Below are 16,024 nucleotides of genomic sequence, written 5' to 3' on the forward strand. Positions count from 1 at the left end.
TGACATTCCACTTCCCAGTCCTTGTATTTCTGCTTGAAAGCTTGTCACAGTTGATAATATCTGTTGAATATTCGTTGCAAGGCTATGAATTGATTCATGTATCGTCACATTATCAGTGGATTCTAAATCCATGTCTTTTCTTAAATTTTCCCCATTTAAGTTGTTAGAACAAATTAGCAAACACCAGCCGATGAGACAATCAAATTAATAGCAATTAGTTTATTACGTCATAGTAGGTATATAATTCACTTATATTTCAACGGGTTGGCACGAAAACGATGCTATTCGGTTAAGAGTATTGAATCAACTGACAGGAATGATATTAAGTTTTATTTTTCTGGTCAACTTCAAATGCTATAAAACTAAATTAAAAAATATTGTTTGTGTCCCGATTAAAAGTTGTTGAAAAACTTTCACCAACCTACAAATAGCAACCCATACTATGGATTCTTATAGAAGAAAACTGAAAAGATATAATTTTTTTTTAATGAAAAAGACTATGTCAATAAAAAGCGAACAGAAATTAATTTAAAAGACTTTTTCCACAAGACAAGTTTTTCAAAGAGAAGTAAAGAGCTCTATTAAGCCATTAATGAGCAAAAATAAAGTCAAATAATCTTCATAGCGTAAAACTACCACAAATCACCATCGATAAATAAATGAAACTCAAAACGAAGAGAAATTACAATAAATAGCCGAGTCAAACTCACAACGAGCAAAAATTAACATGAGTAGAGCTGATAACCTCTATGCCTTCTCAAGACCAGAACACAATTTGCACTTTACTGAAAACAAAATACGTTTGAAATGTTTCCACCTTTCTTACTTGCATAAATAAAAAATTTATCAAAACCTTAACGAAGAAATGTCAGTATATGTCAATTTAACTGACAATCTATGGTCATTTGTTTATTTTTCTCAGTAAAGTGAAAATTGTGTTCTGGTCTTGAGAAGGCATACGGGTTATCAGCTCTACTCATGCTTATTTTTTCTCGTTGTGAGTTTGACTCGGCTATTTATTGCAATTTCTGTTCGTTTCGAATTTCATTTATTTATTGATAGTGATTTGTGGTAGTTTTACACTTGGAAGATTATTCGACTTTATTTTTGCTCAATCTTGGCTTAATGGAGCTCTTTACTTTTCTTTGAAAAACTTGTCTTCTGGAAATTTAAATTAATAGCGCATAACGGGGACATAAAAAAAACACAATAAAACTATTTCCCCAAAACCTTAAGAACCTTACTCTCCCTCACCATTAAGGTTATAAAAAATAAATAACAGAGGAATCAAAAAAGGAAAGAACAGCCTCCTACTCTGATTAAATAAAAAAAAAAGTTTTTTCAACTGAAAGTAAGGAGCGACATTAAAACTTAAAACGAACAGAAATTACTCCTTATATGAAAGGGGCTGTTCCCTCAAAAACACCCCGCTCTTTACACAAAAGTTATTTTTATTGTTTTAGGAGGGAACAACCCCTTTCATATAAGGAGCAATTCTTTTGGATCGGTCTTCTGGCAAAAAAAAAAAAAAAAATACAAAACTCCACATTTTTGTAGATAGGTGCTCGAAACTTCTACAATAGGGTTCTGTGATACGCTGAATCTGATGGTGTCATTTTCGTTGAGGTACTATGACGTTTAAGGGGTGTTTCCCCCAATTTTCCAAAATAAGGCAAATTTTCTCAGGCTCTTAATTTTTGACGGGTAAGACTAAATTTAATGAAACTTATATATTTAAAATCAGCAAAAAAATTCGATTCTTTAGATGTATCTATTAGTACCAAAATCTTGTTTTTTAGAGTTTTGGTTACTATTGAGCTGGGTCGCTCCTTACTACAGTTCGTTACCACAAACTGTTTGATACCACTGCAAACATACACTTGAATGATGGAGAACCCTTTTATGATGTATGGGACAGGGATGCATCCTTTAGGCTTGGGTTCAACTATAAAAACTACCAGCTAGATAACGAAAAGGTGGCACAGTTCAAAATCAACTTACCCTCATCACAGTAGTCATAGTTACTGTGTGGTTACTATTCTTTAAATATGTTGCGGCGTTCACCAGAGATTCGTACGTAATATGTTCTGGAATGAATGCAGTCCATTTATCTCCAGGTAGAGGGCCCCACCATATATCTCCAGCCCGGGTTAACCGTAAGATCGGAGAATCTGGATTTAACATAGCATCCTAAATAATAACAACAATTAAACATCTCGGTATGATCTGAAAATAAACAATTTAAGCATATGTCTTTTCACAGGAACTCCCAAATATACATCAGAAAAATGAGGGAGATATGAAATTTTCAATCTGTATTCAACATATTAAAAATTAAAAGATGTAAAATGACACAAACAGAAATATATATATATATATATATATATATATATATATATATATATATATATATATACTACCTGTTGGGGTGGCGCTTCGCGCCACCCCAACACCTAGTTGGTGGGGCGCTTCGCGCCCCCCCAAGCCCCCCGCGCGCGTAAGTCGTTACGCGCCATATTAGTTACGCGTGCTAATCGAATTGGGAATTGCAATCTTTTAAATTGAAAAGGCAGATCCGTTGGAATCATGGGAATGCGAGGAATAAGAACAGCCTCACCCTCAAAAGGCCCTGTCAAGATTGTGGCCTCTATTAGGTTTTCCATTGTTTTTTTTACGGCAAGTCGAGTGCCATTGCAAAGCTTTGGTGGGTTTATATTTCTTAAAAGTATTATTGGTACGCCTATTTTTAGTTGTAGCACGTGTGGTGGAAACCCTGAAAGATCTATGGAATTTAAAAATTCAGATGGATAATTAACCGCTTCATTTGGTTCCAAAACTGTGTCGACTGACTTGCAAAGGACTGCCTGGTCTCGAATCTTGGTCAATACAATATTGTTGATTTCGTGGACGTCTATATTTTTGGGTGCGAGAATCGCTCTTTCACTTAGCCATTTATTATTTTTATAATTTTTTAGAATTTCCCTATCAGCCTCAAGCCTGTTTCCTTGCTGTTCTTTTGATTCCTCGGCACGCTTTCTGTCCTTTCTTTCTCTATCAGCCTCAAGCCTGTTTCCTTGCTGTTCTTTTGATTCCTCGGCACGCTTTCTTTTCTGACTTTCTCTATAAACAGCAAGTTTTTTGGCATAGACTCTTTGAGCATCTTCATCGGCTTTTGCCATTGTAAGTTCATCAGTCATTTTAAACTTAAACATTAATAGATTTCTACGTGAACATATGTCTTAAATATCTTGAATGACGTCACCGTCGTAGCAAAAATGACGACAACTAACTTGATGACGTCAGTCAACACAGAAACATGACGTCAGTCAACACAGAAACATGACGTCACCTGACAGACAGACAGACACACAGACAGACAACTTATTTTTATATATATAGACAGATATAGATATATAAATATATATTTGTTCAGCTACAGTTCAATTTATCCTTATATCAGAATGAAAAAAGAAGCAACGAATTGAGTTACAAAGATAAAACTGACACATTACCCACTCTAAACTGTACCAAAAAGTTACAATTGTACCGTGTTGAAAACGCTGCTGATGGAATAGTAAAATAACAAGATGAGAAAAAACTCGAAAAGAAGGAAAAATTAGGATATTTACAGCCAGAAAAATAAAATGCAAATATTTTGGCCGAGACTTCCGCTCGACCGTCCTCAGTACAAAAAAATAAAAAAAGGACCGCAAAAAACACCCACTAAAATAAATAAAAATCAAACCGTAGAAAACACCACTAAAATAAAAGCATGACCCTTTCCAAGTAACGGTGAAAGGGTAACTGAATAAAAAATCGAACAATGAATGGCAATTCAAGAAACTAAATCAGAGTTCATTTTATTTTATTGAGATGAAATAGATGAAATGTAGAGATAAATATATATATAGAAAAATAGAGATAGATGAAAAATCATTGTGTGAATCCGCGTCAAAGAAGGTAACACCTTCTTTGACGGTCTTCGAGGAGTAGCGACCTCAGGGGTTGCTAATCCTCAAGAGAGAAGGCCCTACCACAGGCAGGTTTGAATACCCACATAGCTATTATGGTCGATCGAGTAAGAAAAACGACATAAATTGGCCCTACCTGTACCCTTAGATTGGAACTAAGCTGTAATGGAAATCCTTTAACTTCACTACCTCCTCTCGAAGGCACAAAACCAACAATACCAACACCATATTGTTTACAGTATTTATCAAGAAGCTCTCTATTCCATTTGTCCATTTGTAAATATCGGTCATAGTTTTCAAATATAAGCACTGCATATTTTCCTTTATCGGAACTAGTTAAAACAGGCAGGGATTTTCCAACTACTTCAAGTTTGTACCTGAAAATAAAAACAAAGGTTATCAAGAAGCAGTGTACATGTATACTAGCATTTCTGATTCCTGATGGGGGGACTGGGATCAATCCTTAAATATTACTTTATAATAGGGAAATAGGTAAAATTATGCCAGTTCATGTAACTGACTTACCAAAAAAGTGAATATACTCCTCGAAGCCTTTTTTTTATGTTCTTTACATATATAATAATAATAATAATAATTTATTTATAACCCACAAAGTACATTAAACTGTGGAGTAAACACACAAAAAAAGAAAAATCAAGACAAAAAACATAACAACATAAATAACATAGCAGCATAACAACATACAACATAAATAAATTACCTCCATTCAAAAAATGGCCAAAGAGGGTCAAAAACACCGATCATTTGCCGAGTTTTAAGACATATATCTTTAGATAAATGTTTCAGTCGCGAGGGCGCATCAACGATGTCAAATTTAGAGACGACTGTATGATTCCGATACCACCGAGGCAGACGCAGCAAATACTTGCAATACTTAAAATATCCTTAGCATATTTTCTTTGTATCCTTCTTGCGAAGGAGGAAAGCAAAACCAGAAAGATAAAAACAGCAGGGGCACAAAAACTAGAATAAAGACGGCATAGTCCATTTCGGTTATACCGACCACGATTTGGTGAAATTTTCGCGTATCCAACCCGCATACTTTTCAGCACGCTGGACGTAATAGCGGAGCAAGTAGACGAAAGTGACGTGGAAAAAGAGAGACCCAACCATTTAATACTTGCTGAACATGGTATAGTTGAAGAACCCAAGCAAAGAGGTGATGCTGGTGGAGGACTCCCAAAACACAAAAACTCACATTTGGAGGCATTAACTGAAAGGCCTACTGTGGATAGTGCGGCTGAAAGCTGGTAGAAGTTGGTAATTAGACTATTTTTTGTCCGGCTAAGAAGCAGAACATAATCAGCATATGCAACATGACTAATGCCTAAATTATCATTGTAAAAAATTGACGGTTGAAGACGTTGGAGACATGAAGCTAAAACACATTTAAAAATGCTCGGGGATAACACGGCACCTTGCCTAACGCCTTTTTTAACAGGAATATACTCCCCTACCGTACCATTCCACTTCACCCTAACTGAAGAATTAGCATACTAATACTTAAGCACGGAAACAATAGAAAGGTTAACACCCGAGGCTGCTAGAGAAAACAAAACATTTGAATGAATTACATTATCGAAACGATACAATGATCGTTTCTACCGCAAATTCAAATCTAAGCACTTTTTGAGCTCTTAAAAATGACGAATTTTCAATTAATGTATGAGTTATCGCTCGTTTTCCACAAAATAACACTACGTTTTCTCAGCGCCATCTTTTCTTGGTCGTTTTCAAAAAAATACTACATTTTCCCAGTGCTAAAATCATTTATAATAAGGTTAGTTTAGTTTAGGTTAAAAAGTGCTTAAATTTGAATTTGCGGTAGAAGCGATCATTATATTCGTAAAGAACATAAAAAGGTATTAAGTGGTATGTTCACTTTATTGGTAAGTCAGTTATATGAACTGTCATAAATTTACCCACAAATATATATTTTGCACCTTATTGTGTATTCTTAAGAAATTTACTAAAAAAAGGATATTTTTGGGGGTATTCGATCCAAGTCAATAGCCTCTTTGTGCGTTTATGATGAGTGTTGTACAGACATTTAGATATTCAAAATCTTAGTATATACTGCATTGACTGCCGATTCTCTAAAACTTTGATTGCTGCTTTTGGAATTTCAGTAATTGCGCCGCTGCTAGACTAGAATAGAATAGGTTTTATTTGCACAATCTTTCGTAGTCATAAAACTAAATGGCACTTGTGCTTACAAAAAAGAAAAAAAGATTAAATCAAACGACAAAAAAAAAATCAGAAGGCAAATAGTTTAAAATCAACAATTGTTATACTTTGATACAAAGAAAGGGATGAATGAGTTGGAAAAACGATTTGTGCGTGAAGGAGGTGCTGCTAATCTGTCAAATTTCTTCAACCTAGTACTTCGATGTTTCACTAAAACTGGTGGTAGTATCGATCTGTATTTATCACTTCTGAGAAGATATTGGCCAAATTCAAGGATCAAACTGAGACGACGCTCTTGAAGAGAGGGAATTTGTAAAGTGGATAATGCTAACTTATATTCGGTAAAAGCATCGCACAATATTACTTTGACTGCTCTTTTTTGTATTGACTCAAGCTGGTCACTTAGGTAAATAGTGTTATTGACTTGTGGGCCCCATACGGGACATGCATACTCTAAAATTGGTCGAATGTAAGTAAGATAGGCTATCCTTAGTTGTGTCACTGAAAAACCAAATCGACGCATTAGTATAAGTGTCCGCATCGCACTATTTGCCTTTTTGATAATTGTATCGACATGGAGGCTGAAAGAGCAGTCGATGCTAAACTTGACACCAAGCACTACTGCCGAAGATTCACTAGGATAAGGAGGAGGAGGGCACACAAAGTCTCTCTTCAGGGGATTAAAGCGAAGGATTTTAGTCTTTCCTTCGTTGATTTGGAGGCTGTTCGCAGTACATTCATCTTTGAAGTTTTTGATTATTTCGTTACAGAATTGGGGGACAGCCTCAGACTTCTCAACAATGTACTTCAGTAGGACTGACAAGTCGTCTACATACTTAAATCTTTCTTCATAGCCGGAAAGGATGAAATTTATCACTGCCAAAAACAGTAGACTAGCGAGCTTAGTACCTTGTGGGGCTCCGCATGTAAGCTCGACCCATTCGGAGTCGGTATCTCCTGGGAAAAGACTGTAAACGCACTGATAGCGGGCTTGTAAAAATTTGATCACTAAAAGGAGAATATGTTTTTGCGCACCCATGGTGCGTAGATTTGTGATAGCAACGGAATGGCGAATAAGATCAAAAGCCTTTCGGTAGTCTACGAGGAGAAGGTCGACTATAGCACTTCCTCGGTCGAGCCAGTCGACAATGAGATGGTACATCCGTACTAAATAAACAGTTGTGTTGCTGCCTCTTAAGCATCCATACTGATACGGGTCTAGATGTGCAGAGACCTGTGACATAAGTTTGCGGTAAATAAACGTTTCTGCAACTTTAGAAAGGTTCGGAGTTATTGATATAGGCCGGAGTTGATCACAAGATTTTGGACACCTTACTTTTGGAATAACGCGGACATATGCTCTTTTCCAAGCACTAGGGAATACTTGCTGAAGGAAACATTGGTTGATTATAGAAGAGAGTGGCTTAGCAAGAAAAATGGCGAATTCACGTAACAGCTTTACTGGAAGCTCACCTGGGTAGGACGGACAGTTCGCTTTCAGTCTTAGGAGTTCCTTATAAACAGTGAATTCAGAGACCTCACATACGTCCTCAATCTCTGCACCAGCAATGATAGTATCAATTTCTGATTTGGTGATTGATGGAAATGAGGTAAAAATGTCAGCAAAAAAAGAATTGACTTCATTAGCTGAGGTTAAGGTACCGTCCTCTTTGAGGAGCCTTAGATCTCTGAGTGTTGTCTTACCGGTAAGTCTTTTTACTGAGGAATGCCATTTGTGGGGGTCTATTGTGAGTAAGGGAGTAATTTTATCCCTCACATACTCACATAGACGAAATAAAACCTGTCAATAAGGAATAAAATAAGAAGCATTTCAAAATTAGCCCCCCACTCAATTATAATAGGACATGTGGTAGAAATCTGACAAAATATTTGGCTAACAAATGGCTTCCCTAATAAATAGGTACTTCTTTGGATGAAAAGGTGAAAACTCATTCTTTTTTAATCAATGTGACCATATTCCAATTCAACCTCGCTACAATCCTAGTAGCTAACACCTGTATCAAACTTTGTACTACTTCCCACGAACCAAAACTTGTGCAGCAAAATTTACTGCACAAGTTTGTGAACAAAAATATGCACCCAAGGATAGCTGCCGCAGTAATTCCTACGCATGGTCTCAATTGGCATGAGTCATATTTTCTCAATTTTTTTTTTCTCATGACAAGCCTAGACAAAATTAGTAGTCACTCACCAATAGATCAGTGTGAAATCAAATTCAAAAACCCCTTAATGGTTTATGTGGCAAGTATAAACAACGTTTCAGTTTGATTATGGGTAAACAATCAAAAGGAATCCACAAGCAAGGCCACGATAATAATATGAGTGTCTCTTTTATATCTAGCATAAAACCATCAAAAGAAAAATAGAAATGAAAAGATAGTAAGTTATTGATTATCAAGCTCAAACTTCATTACTACAGTTATAAAACTAGTCTAATGGCTCACTTGTCAGTAGTCAACACATAAGCAAACACTCCTTCTCCGTCAATACATATTTTAAACTTCTGCTTCGGCCAATCCTCAAATATTATATGTGATTTTTACACTATCATCAAAGCTGAAATCTAGAGCGTCCAGCCTTGCTACTACCCCGACTCGAAAATCAAATCTATGCAAAAGTGAGTTATTTAAGGTAAAGAAGGTAATGCCATTTAGTTGTAGTAAGTATTGTTTGAGCAGTGGCTCCTCAATTCTTGAGTAATTACTGAACATCAGGTTAACAAGTTTGGGTTCCAAAAATTGAGCAGCAAATATCCATGTTCGTTTCATCCAAACTTTATTTATAAAGGGATTAAAAAAAAAAGAAAGAAAGAAAAAAAAAAAAAAAAAAAAAAAAAAAGAAAAAAAAAAAGAAAAAAAGTTCAAGATCCAACTGTACAATCCCGACATTTCACATTAAAAATATCAACGATAAAACTGGAATCTTAATAGCTATTAAATCATATCGTCTCTCTGCTCAGAAACTGGGGCAGAAATAGACACCGCATTAACCAATACTGTCCTCTTTTGCAAGAAGAATTGTGTAATGAGAATTAAGGATAACTGTCATTCATTAGCGCTTTTCTGTCATTCTTTTTACAAATTCCCATTCTGTCATTTAAAGGACAAAGCAAAACCCTTTTGCTAACAATTAGCTCGAAGTCCAAGAGAGATGTCGTATAAAAGAGTAATCTTCTAATTTCTACCAACTTCTTTGGTGGCATAGGATCCTACTGTACGTAAACTCTGACAATCCTAGACACACAGGCATGGTTGCGGAAAGTCTTTCTTGTTCTGTGCTATCTCTAACGTTCTGGCTTTGTTTTTGCGTTCAAGGGGCGTCAGGTTATGAAGAAGCAACTATATTTATTGTCAACAGTCCGAAGCAACACTGGGAACGTAGAGGCTACCAAAATCTCTGCCAGGAGGAGAATCATAAGCTACAGCAGGTAGCAAGTACGTGGTGGCTGTAGTTAGAAGGTTCGATTCTTCGGCTCCTAGAACAGTGGAATCCACTCCACCTCTTTCTCATAAATAATAGAGAAAGGGATTCAGCTAGGGAGTAAACAGCAAAAGAAAAACTTTTAAAACCCTCTGCTATGTATGTGAACTTTCTATATAAAAAGTAATTAGATATATTGTCGTTTGTTTTGCAGAAGGTGAAAATTCTAAACAAAAAGTATCAAAAAGAGAAGAAAAGGGCCCATCGACATCTAGAAAACTCAGGGTTACTGTATCTTTCCTGAAATCTTTGGGCAATCCAGACGCAATAACTCTATGGTCCATTCTTTCAAGTTACAGTTAGTCTGTAACTTGATGAGGTCTTGACTTTGACGATGTTCGATTAGAGCCTAATACCATTTGCCACCTGAGAAATCAGCAAAACTTATTGTTATTGATTATCTGGAAGTATCTTACAACTAGAGCCCAATTGTCTAAGATTTTTTTTAGCATTATTATTTTTTTTAACTGAGTAAACAGATGAATAAGCGGAAACCCAGAAGAGTTAACAGATGAACAATGACTGCACGCAGGAACGTGAAGTTTCTTGATGACTACGAGGTAGTCATTTTGAATTAAAATCAAGTAGTTGCAGGCATCAAGCCATGGCTAATTGTAGAAAAAGCCAAGACAGATAGTCCGAGTGAGTGAAAGGCAAATCGGGCATAAGTCCTTTTTAGGGTTGTACAAAAATGATGTCATTTCATTTGTTGATAGATAGGTCTATCTATCATCCGTACATACGTCTTTCCTCGGGCAGAACTACGGTAGATAGCCACAAAACTAAGGGATGAAAGATTGGGTTGATTTGGGGTTAACGTATGACGAGCAATGTCGACTCGACTTGTCTACAAAATCTGGGACTGAATTTGCTTGGACTCATAAGCGATCAAGTGAAACCTTGGCCTAATAGGCATGGCCTATGTAGTCTAAAGGTAGTCCAGAAATTGCATTTAAGGAAATATTAATAACTTGATACCATTGTTGTTCCGATATGCAACCTGCTATTGTAATTTGAAATAAAAAGAGAAACTATTCGAATCAAAATGAAGATCAAGAAAGCATTTTTACCGAGAGAAATAACAAGACCTCCGGTGCCAAGGCCCTTTAAAGTGCTGCAGTAGCTGTGAAGTATAAGTCAAAGTTGCGGAGCGACACACGCAAACATATCTCCCAGGTAATAAATGTATATGCTCCCGTATCGCATTTGCAGACGCGTTATGATTATTAAAGGTCATTACTTGTAAAGTTAACGTGTGACAAGAGAACTTCTAAAATAAGTTTTGTGTGTACGTATTCGCTTAATTAGCTATTATAGCACTGAAAAATGGACGATAAATCATTTTACTTTTACAATCACAAAGAAAAAAAAATCATTTTTGTTTTCAGTCTTTGACCTATTAAGATCAAAACCAGTTCATATTGTTTGGCTAATTTTCACAAAGGATTATTGTTTGGATATTTATTTCATTGCGCAACCATTGAAATTGAATACAATACTAAATAGCATTGTGAACAATTTGCTTAAGATAATTCGATATTATAACCGTTGCTGTGGATGCCGGAGTATGATAGAATAAATGTTTGCAGGTCTCCACGGTCTATCAGGCCACCCGCCACGAAGGTGATTGTCAATGCCATCCGTGGGCCTGCTCACAACAAGATAAGTGGTATTTTTCGTTTTCAACTTCAAGATGCCCTTTAAACAGTTGGATTTAGTACTAGCTCATTTCCATAGATCCTCGTTATGGCCAGTCAGAGTACTCCAGATCGTTAAAGATAGCAAAGACTGAGAAAACTTCATTGTTTTCTGCTACGGATATCACAAGGAAATAAGACTTACTAAAAAAGATTAATATAGTATGAAGTTGACACAAAGGAAGCGTCGCAAGAAAACGGGAAAAGGAGTAAAGTTTGCGTTCGACGAAGCTAAACACTCTCCCCAAACCTATAAACAAAGCAAATCGTACGCAGTGCTCAAAATCAGCGAGCTCGTCATCTCAGCTGGTGGAGAAAATTATTGCTAGCGAGGACGAGATTGCAAGAACGCAAACAAAAAAGATTGATATAGTATAAAGTTGACACAAAGGAAGCGTCGCAAGAAAACAGGAAAAGGAGTAAAGTTTGTGATCGACGAAGCTAAACACTCTCCCCAAACCTATAAACAAAGCAAATCGTACGCAGTGCTCAAAATCAGCGAGCCAGTGAGCTCGTCATCTCAGCTGGCGGAGAAAATTATTGCTAGCGAGGACGGGATTGCAAGAACGCAAAAATCTATAATAGAACAAATAACTGAGAAAGTTTTAGAAAAGTGAGGGGATAAACAACAGAAAAACTGGGATTCCTTAAAGCAACTGTGCGAGACGATAATTAGTGAAATTTATGCCTCAGGGTCTCTTGAGTTTACAACAAATTTTCAGAGCATATTACAGTCATATAAAAGTTTGTAAGAAGAAATTCAAGGGTTGGAAAACCGCATGGCACAGATGGAAAGGAACGATTTTAAAAAAGAAAAGCTCCTAGATAGCCTAGTTTTCAACGGTGTGAAGCAGTTACCGGGTGAAGATTTGAAAGCAACAACAACGAATATCATAACTCAGAAAATGGGAGTCACTGGTTTTTCACAAAATAAAATTCAGAGTAATTACCACTACCGTTTAAATAATTCCACTACATAAAGCCAAAGAGATATTACACCGGTGATTATGAAATTGAGAAACAGCGAAATGGCAAGGAAAGTTTTCAAGAGCAAAACTAAACTTGCTAAGTCGGGCATCTTCGTGTCTGAGGCCCTAACGAAACGCCGTCATGACATTCTGAATACGGCAAGCGATAGTTTTGGAGTGCAAAATGTCTGGACTGATCGTGGGCCAATTCTTGCAAGACTCCCAAAAGACACCATTGCTCGCAGGGTTCGGTCACTGGCGAATTGCGTTTAGTTACTTGTACTTATTTTGTTGTTATGGTTTATTGTTTATCAAAGTTTTGGTCTCTTTTCATTTATTATTTTTATAATTATTTATCTGTTCCTAGAGCTCAGCTGCCCTTTTATTTTTTTTTTATTTTTAATAGTGAGAGCTATGAAAGTGTTTATTAGATATAAATTTTTGTGATGTACCAATCGGAACCACATCGAGGTTGAGCCGGTTGGAAAGTTGCCCTTTGATATTGATAGTTCTTTACTTTCGGATTCGGCAAATGAAGAGTCTACAATGAGTTATAGACCATTGCAGTTCAGTAAATATTGTGGTTCCTCGTATCTTCAAATTAAGCAAAAATGCTGATATCAATACGTGTTCGTGCAACTGCCACAAACATTTTCTATTGAAATTGATAAAAGGCTTGGCGCGAAGAAAATTATCCTATCAGTAGTTTATAAGCCTCTAAGTGCGTCGTATAAGAATTAGAAGGTTTCCAAAATCTTCTACTGATGGTTCAGAGGTCAGAGCAAGAGTTTTTAAGAATTGGTGATTTCAATTTTGATCTTTTATTTACCGTTGGTTTAAACTTTAATTTTTAAAATTTTATGGTTTCTAATGATCTTTTTCCCACAGTAACAATACCTAATACGAACACAGATCACACTGCTACCCTGATTGACAATGTATTTGTCTTTCCGTAAGGCATATTCTAATATTGTAGTGAATTCGGCATCCGTCCATTTCCCAGTAGTATTTAATTTGGATTTATAAGTGTCACGCCAGAAAAAGCAAAATAAAATTGTTCGAGAAATTAAGCCTGAAAACGTTCGGATGTATAAAGAAGAAATAAGCGCAACATCTTTGGATCTGTCTTGAACCAGGAAGAGCCTTTGCACAATTAATAGCATCATAACTACTGTATATGATAAAACTTGTCCGCTGAAGACAATATGACAGAGACCAAAGATGCCGAGAAAACCATGGGTTGGTGAAGAGCTAGTTAACTTATTTGAACTGTGGGTCAATGAGTTTCAAGATTATCTGAGATCTTCAAAGGAGGAAAATAATGCTCATTTTAAACAGATTCGGAATACAGTAGCTCACTGAAAAAAAAAAAGAAACAGTATTACTCGGCAATTTTGAGGAAAATAAAACGGACTCGAAAAGAACTTGGAAAGCTATCAGTATACTATATCTCAAGCTCTTGTGAGTGGCAACTCGTTTGGTGGTGAGCCAGGCATAGGAATGGAAATGAAATTTCATCCCTGTGAATCAGCTGAATTAACAAAGATCATCAGCTCCATTGGATCCAACAGTGCTGGGCTGGATGGTGCTAACCTGAAGACTATTCGATCGATTCTGGTGTACATTTTTCCTGTGCTAGTACACCTAATAAATTTATCTATAGAGAAGGGAGTTTTTCCTAAATTATAGAAAACAGCAAAGATTCTCCCTCACTACAAAGGGGGCACTCAAATGGATATTTCAAACTGGAGTCCTATTTCTATTTTGCCAGTGTTTCCGAAAGTTTATGAAAAAAAAAAGTTATCTGTGGAAGACTTTATTATCACCTCACGAGCGTGCATGCATTGTATGATGGCCAGTTTGGATTGCGCCGTATATAAATTATAAATGTATTATTTAGGCTAGTAACTTTACGCCCAACTTTAAACGAGTACAGATTCAGCAAAGTAGAGCAAGTGAGGTTAATTGGTAAGTATGATACAGGAGTTTTAACTACAGACTTGATTTTTAGGAAACTTATGATTCTGAATGTTGGTCAAATTAGTTGGTATGTTTGTGTTTCAGAGTTTGAATGGTTCCACGCCTGATGTTTTTCGTAATTTTTTTTTTCGTTTTAATTGATTATATCACGGATATACTACGAGAAATGCTGAAGACCTGGCAAGTGAGCCAAGAAGTACGGTTCGTCCTAGCCATCTGGCAAACCACATGGGTCTGGTGGTCTGGAATACCTTTCCAGACTCAATTCGGGAAGTGGAAAGTGTGCGACAATTTTAGAATTTTTGGGTTTCGCAATTTTTCGGTTATAGAAGCATCTCCTTGGGGACAGTTGGTGAGTGTGCGACTGGATTACGACAGAGGACAATTTAAGTATTTTTGGTCTCTTTTCTGTTATTTATTGATTTTTTTTTAAGATTTATTATTCTGTAATTATTATTAATGTCTCCTTTTTATTTTTCTTTATTTCAGTGATGATTTGGTTAGTTGTATAATTTAGGAATTGTGTACTGGTTGCATTTTTCAAGTATATTTGTGCTTTGTTTGTAACCGATCATCAAGCCGGCATGAATTATATTTAATAAAGATGTTGTTGACTCAAAGTTAAATACACTTACTAAAATGGCACGAAGGAGTTTACAAATCTGTTCGTACTGCACTTAACGTGCTGTAGTTTATTGTGATACCTAGTAATTCTGCCGATCGGTCCGGATGGTGGAAGAATAGATCTCTGCTTCTCGTTAGCTAATAGCACTAAGCCAAAATCAACTATTGAATAATATTAATTAGATTTGCCATCAATATTGATATTAAATCACTATTACATATTTCAATATCATGCACAACATGAGGAAAATTCTTTTTTTTTTTAACTACTGGAATTCCCAAATTCCACTACTGAATAATGTTAATTAGATTTACCATCAATAGTGACAGTAAATCACTATTAAATATTTCACTATCATGCATAATATAAGGAGAGAATTTCTTTTTTAAACTACTTGAAATTTTAAAACTTTACTGGAGCTTTTCTGCCCCGTTCCACGACTCCAATACCCAGGAAAAATTTCGAGTTTGCATCTCTTATTACTTCGGAGCTATAGACCACTAGTCGCTTAAGGAAAAAGCTACGAAAGTAGTAGTGCTGCTCCGCAACACAACTATGACACGCTAATGGTTGACAAAAATAGCTTCCAGGGAAAGAAATAGTGTTTGAAAAACTAAATACTTCCATGCTCTGTCTGCGAGGTTTATCTCATTCAAGCCGCAATGTAAAACAGAATTTCTCAGAACTGAATAATCTGACAAAAACAGCTCTAAATAAGCTTCCTGCAAAATTGTGCAGGATTTGAAGTATTAGAAACAATATATCTAACGATCAGCCGTCTTCATGAAACGTACCAAAAAATTATGCCTGTCTTAAGAAAGATATAATATGATTTTCAAGAAAAGAAAAGAAGTTCCACATCCAGCAGAAAAAGAAGAGGACATTTTGTCTTAGGATTAGGTCGTGACATTCCCAAGTGTGAGAAAAACCACAAAGTCTTATTTCATCATCATCCAGGTAATTTGATGACGAGTAGGAATCGTTTCAGATATGTATTTGTGAAATTAGATATGGGTCATGCATATAGACTACAGAGCGATGTTACATTGACCATACCTGTCAATAGAGACAGAG

The 16,024-nt window shown here is 36.1% G+C and overlaps 1 protein-coding gene across 2 annotated transcripts in view; it reads right to left on the bottom strand.

Moving 5' to 3' along the window:
* The window catches only part of LOC136032080 (bifunctional heparan sulfate N-deacetylase/N-sulfotransferase-like), an 88,059-nt gene that overhangs the window by 59,708 nt on the left and 12,327 nt on the right, over window positions 1-16,024 (bottom strand). For both annotated transcript variants that reach the window (XM_065712209.1, XM_065712208.1), the window contains exons 4-5: window positions 4,108-4,348; window positions 2,002-2,190 (exon numbers count right to left, since the gene is read on the bottom strand). In XM_065712209.1, the coding sequence (XP_065568281.1) occupies window positions 2,002-2,190; window positions 4,108-4,348 (430 nt within the window). The remainder of the gene's footprint in view (window positions 1-2,001; window positions 2,191-4,107; window positions 4,349-16,024) is intronic.

Source organism: Artemia franciscana, chromosome 10 (assembly GCF_032884065.1).
Source record: "Artemia franciscana chromosome 10, ASM3288406v1, whole genome shotgun sequence".
Classification (NCBI taxonomy): domain Eukaryota; kingdom Metazoa; phylum Arthropoda; class Branchiopoda; order Anostraca; family Artemiidae; genus Artemia; species Artemia franciscana.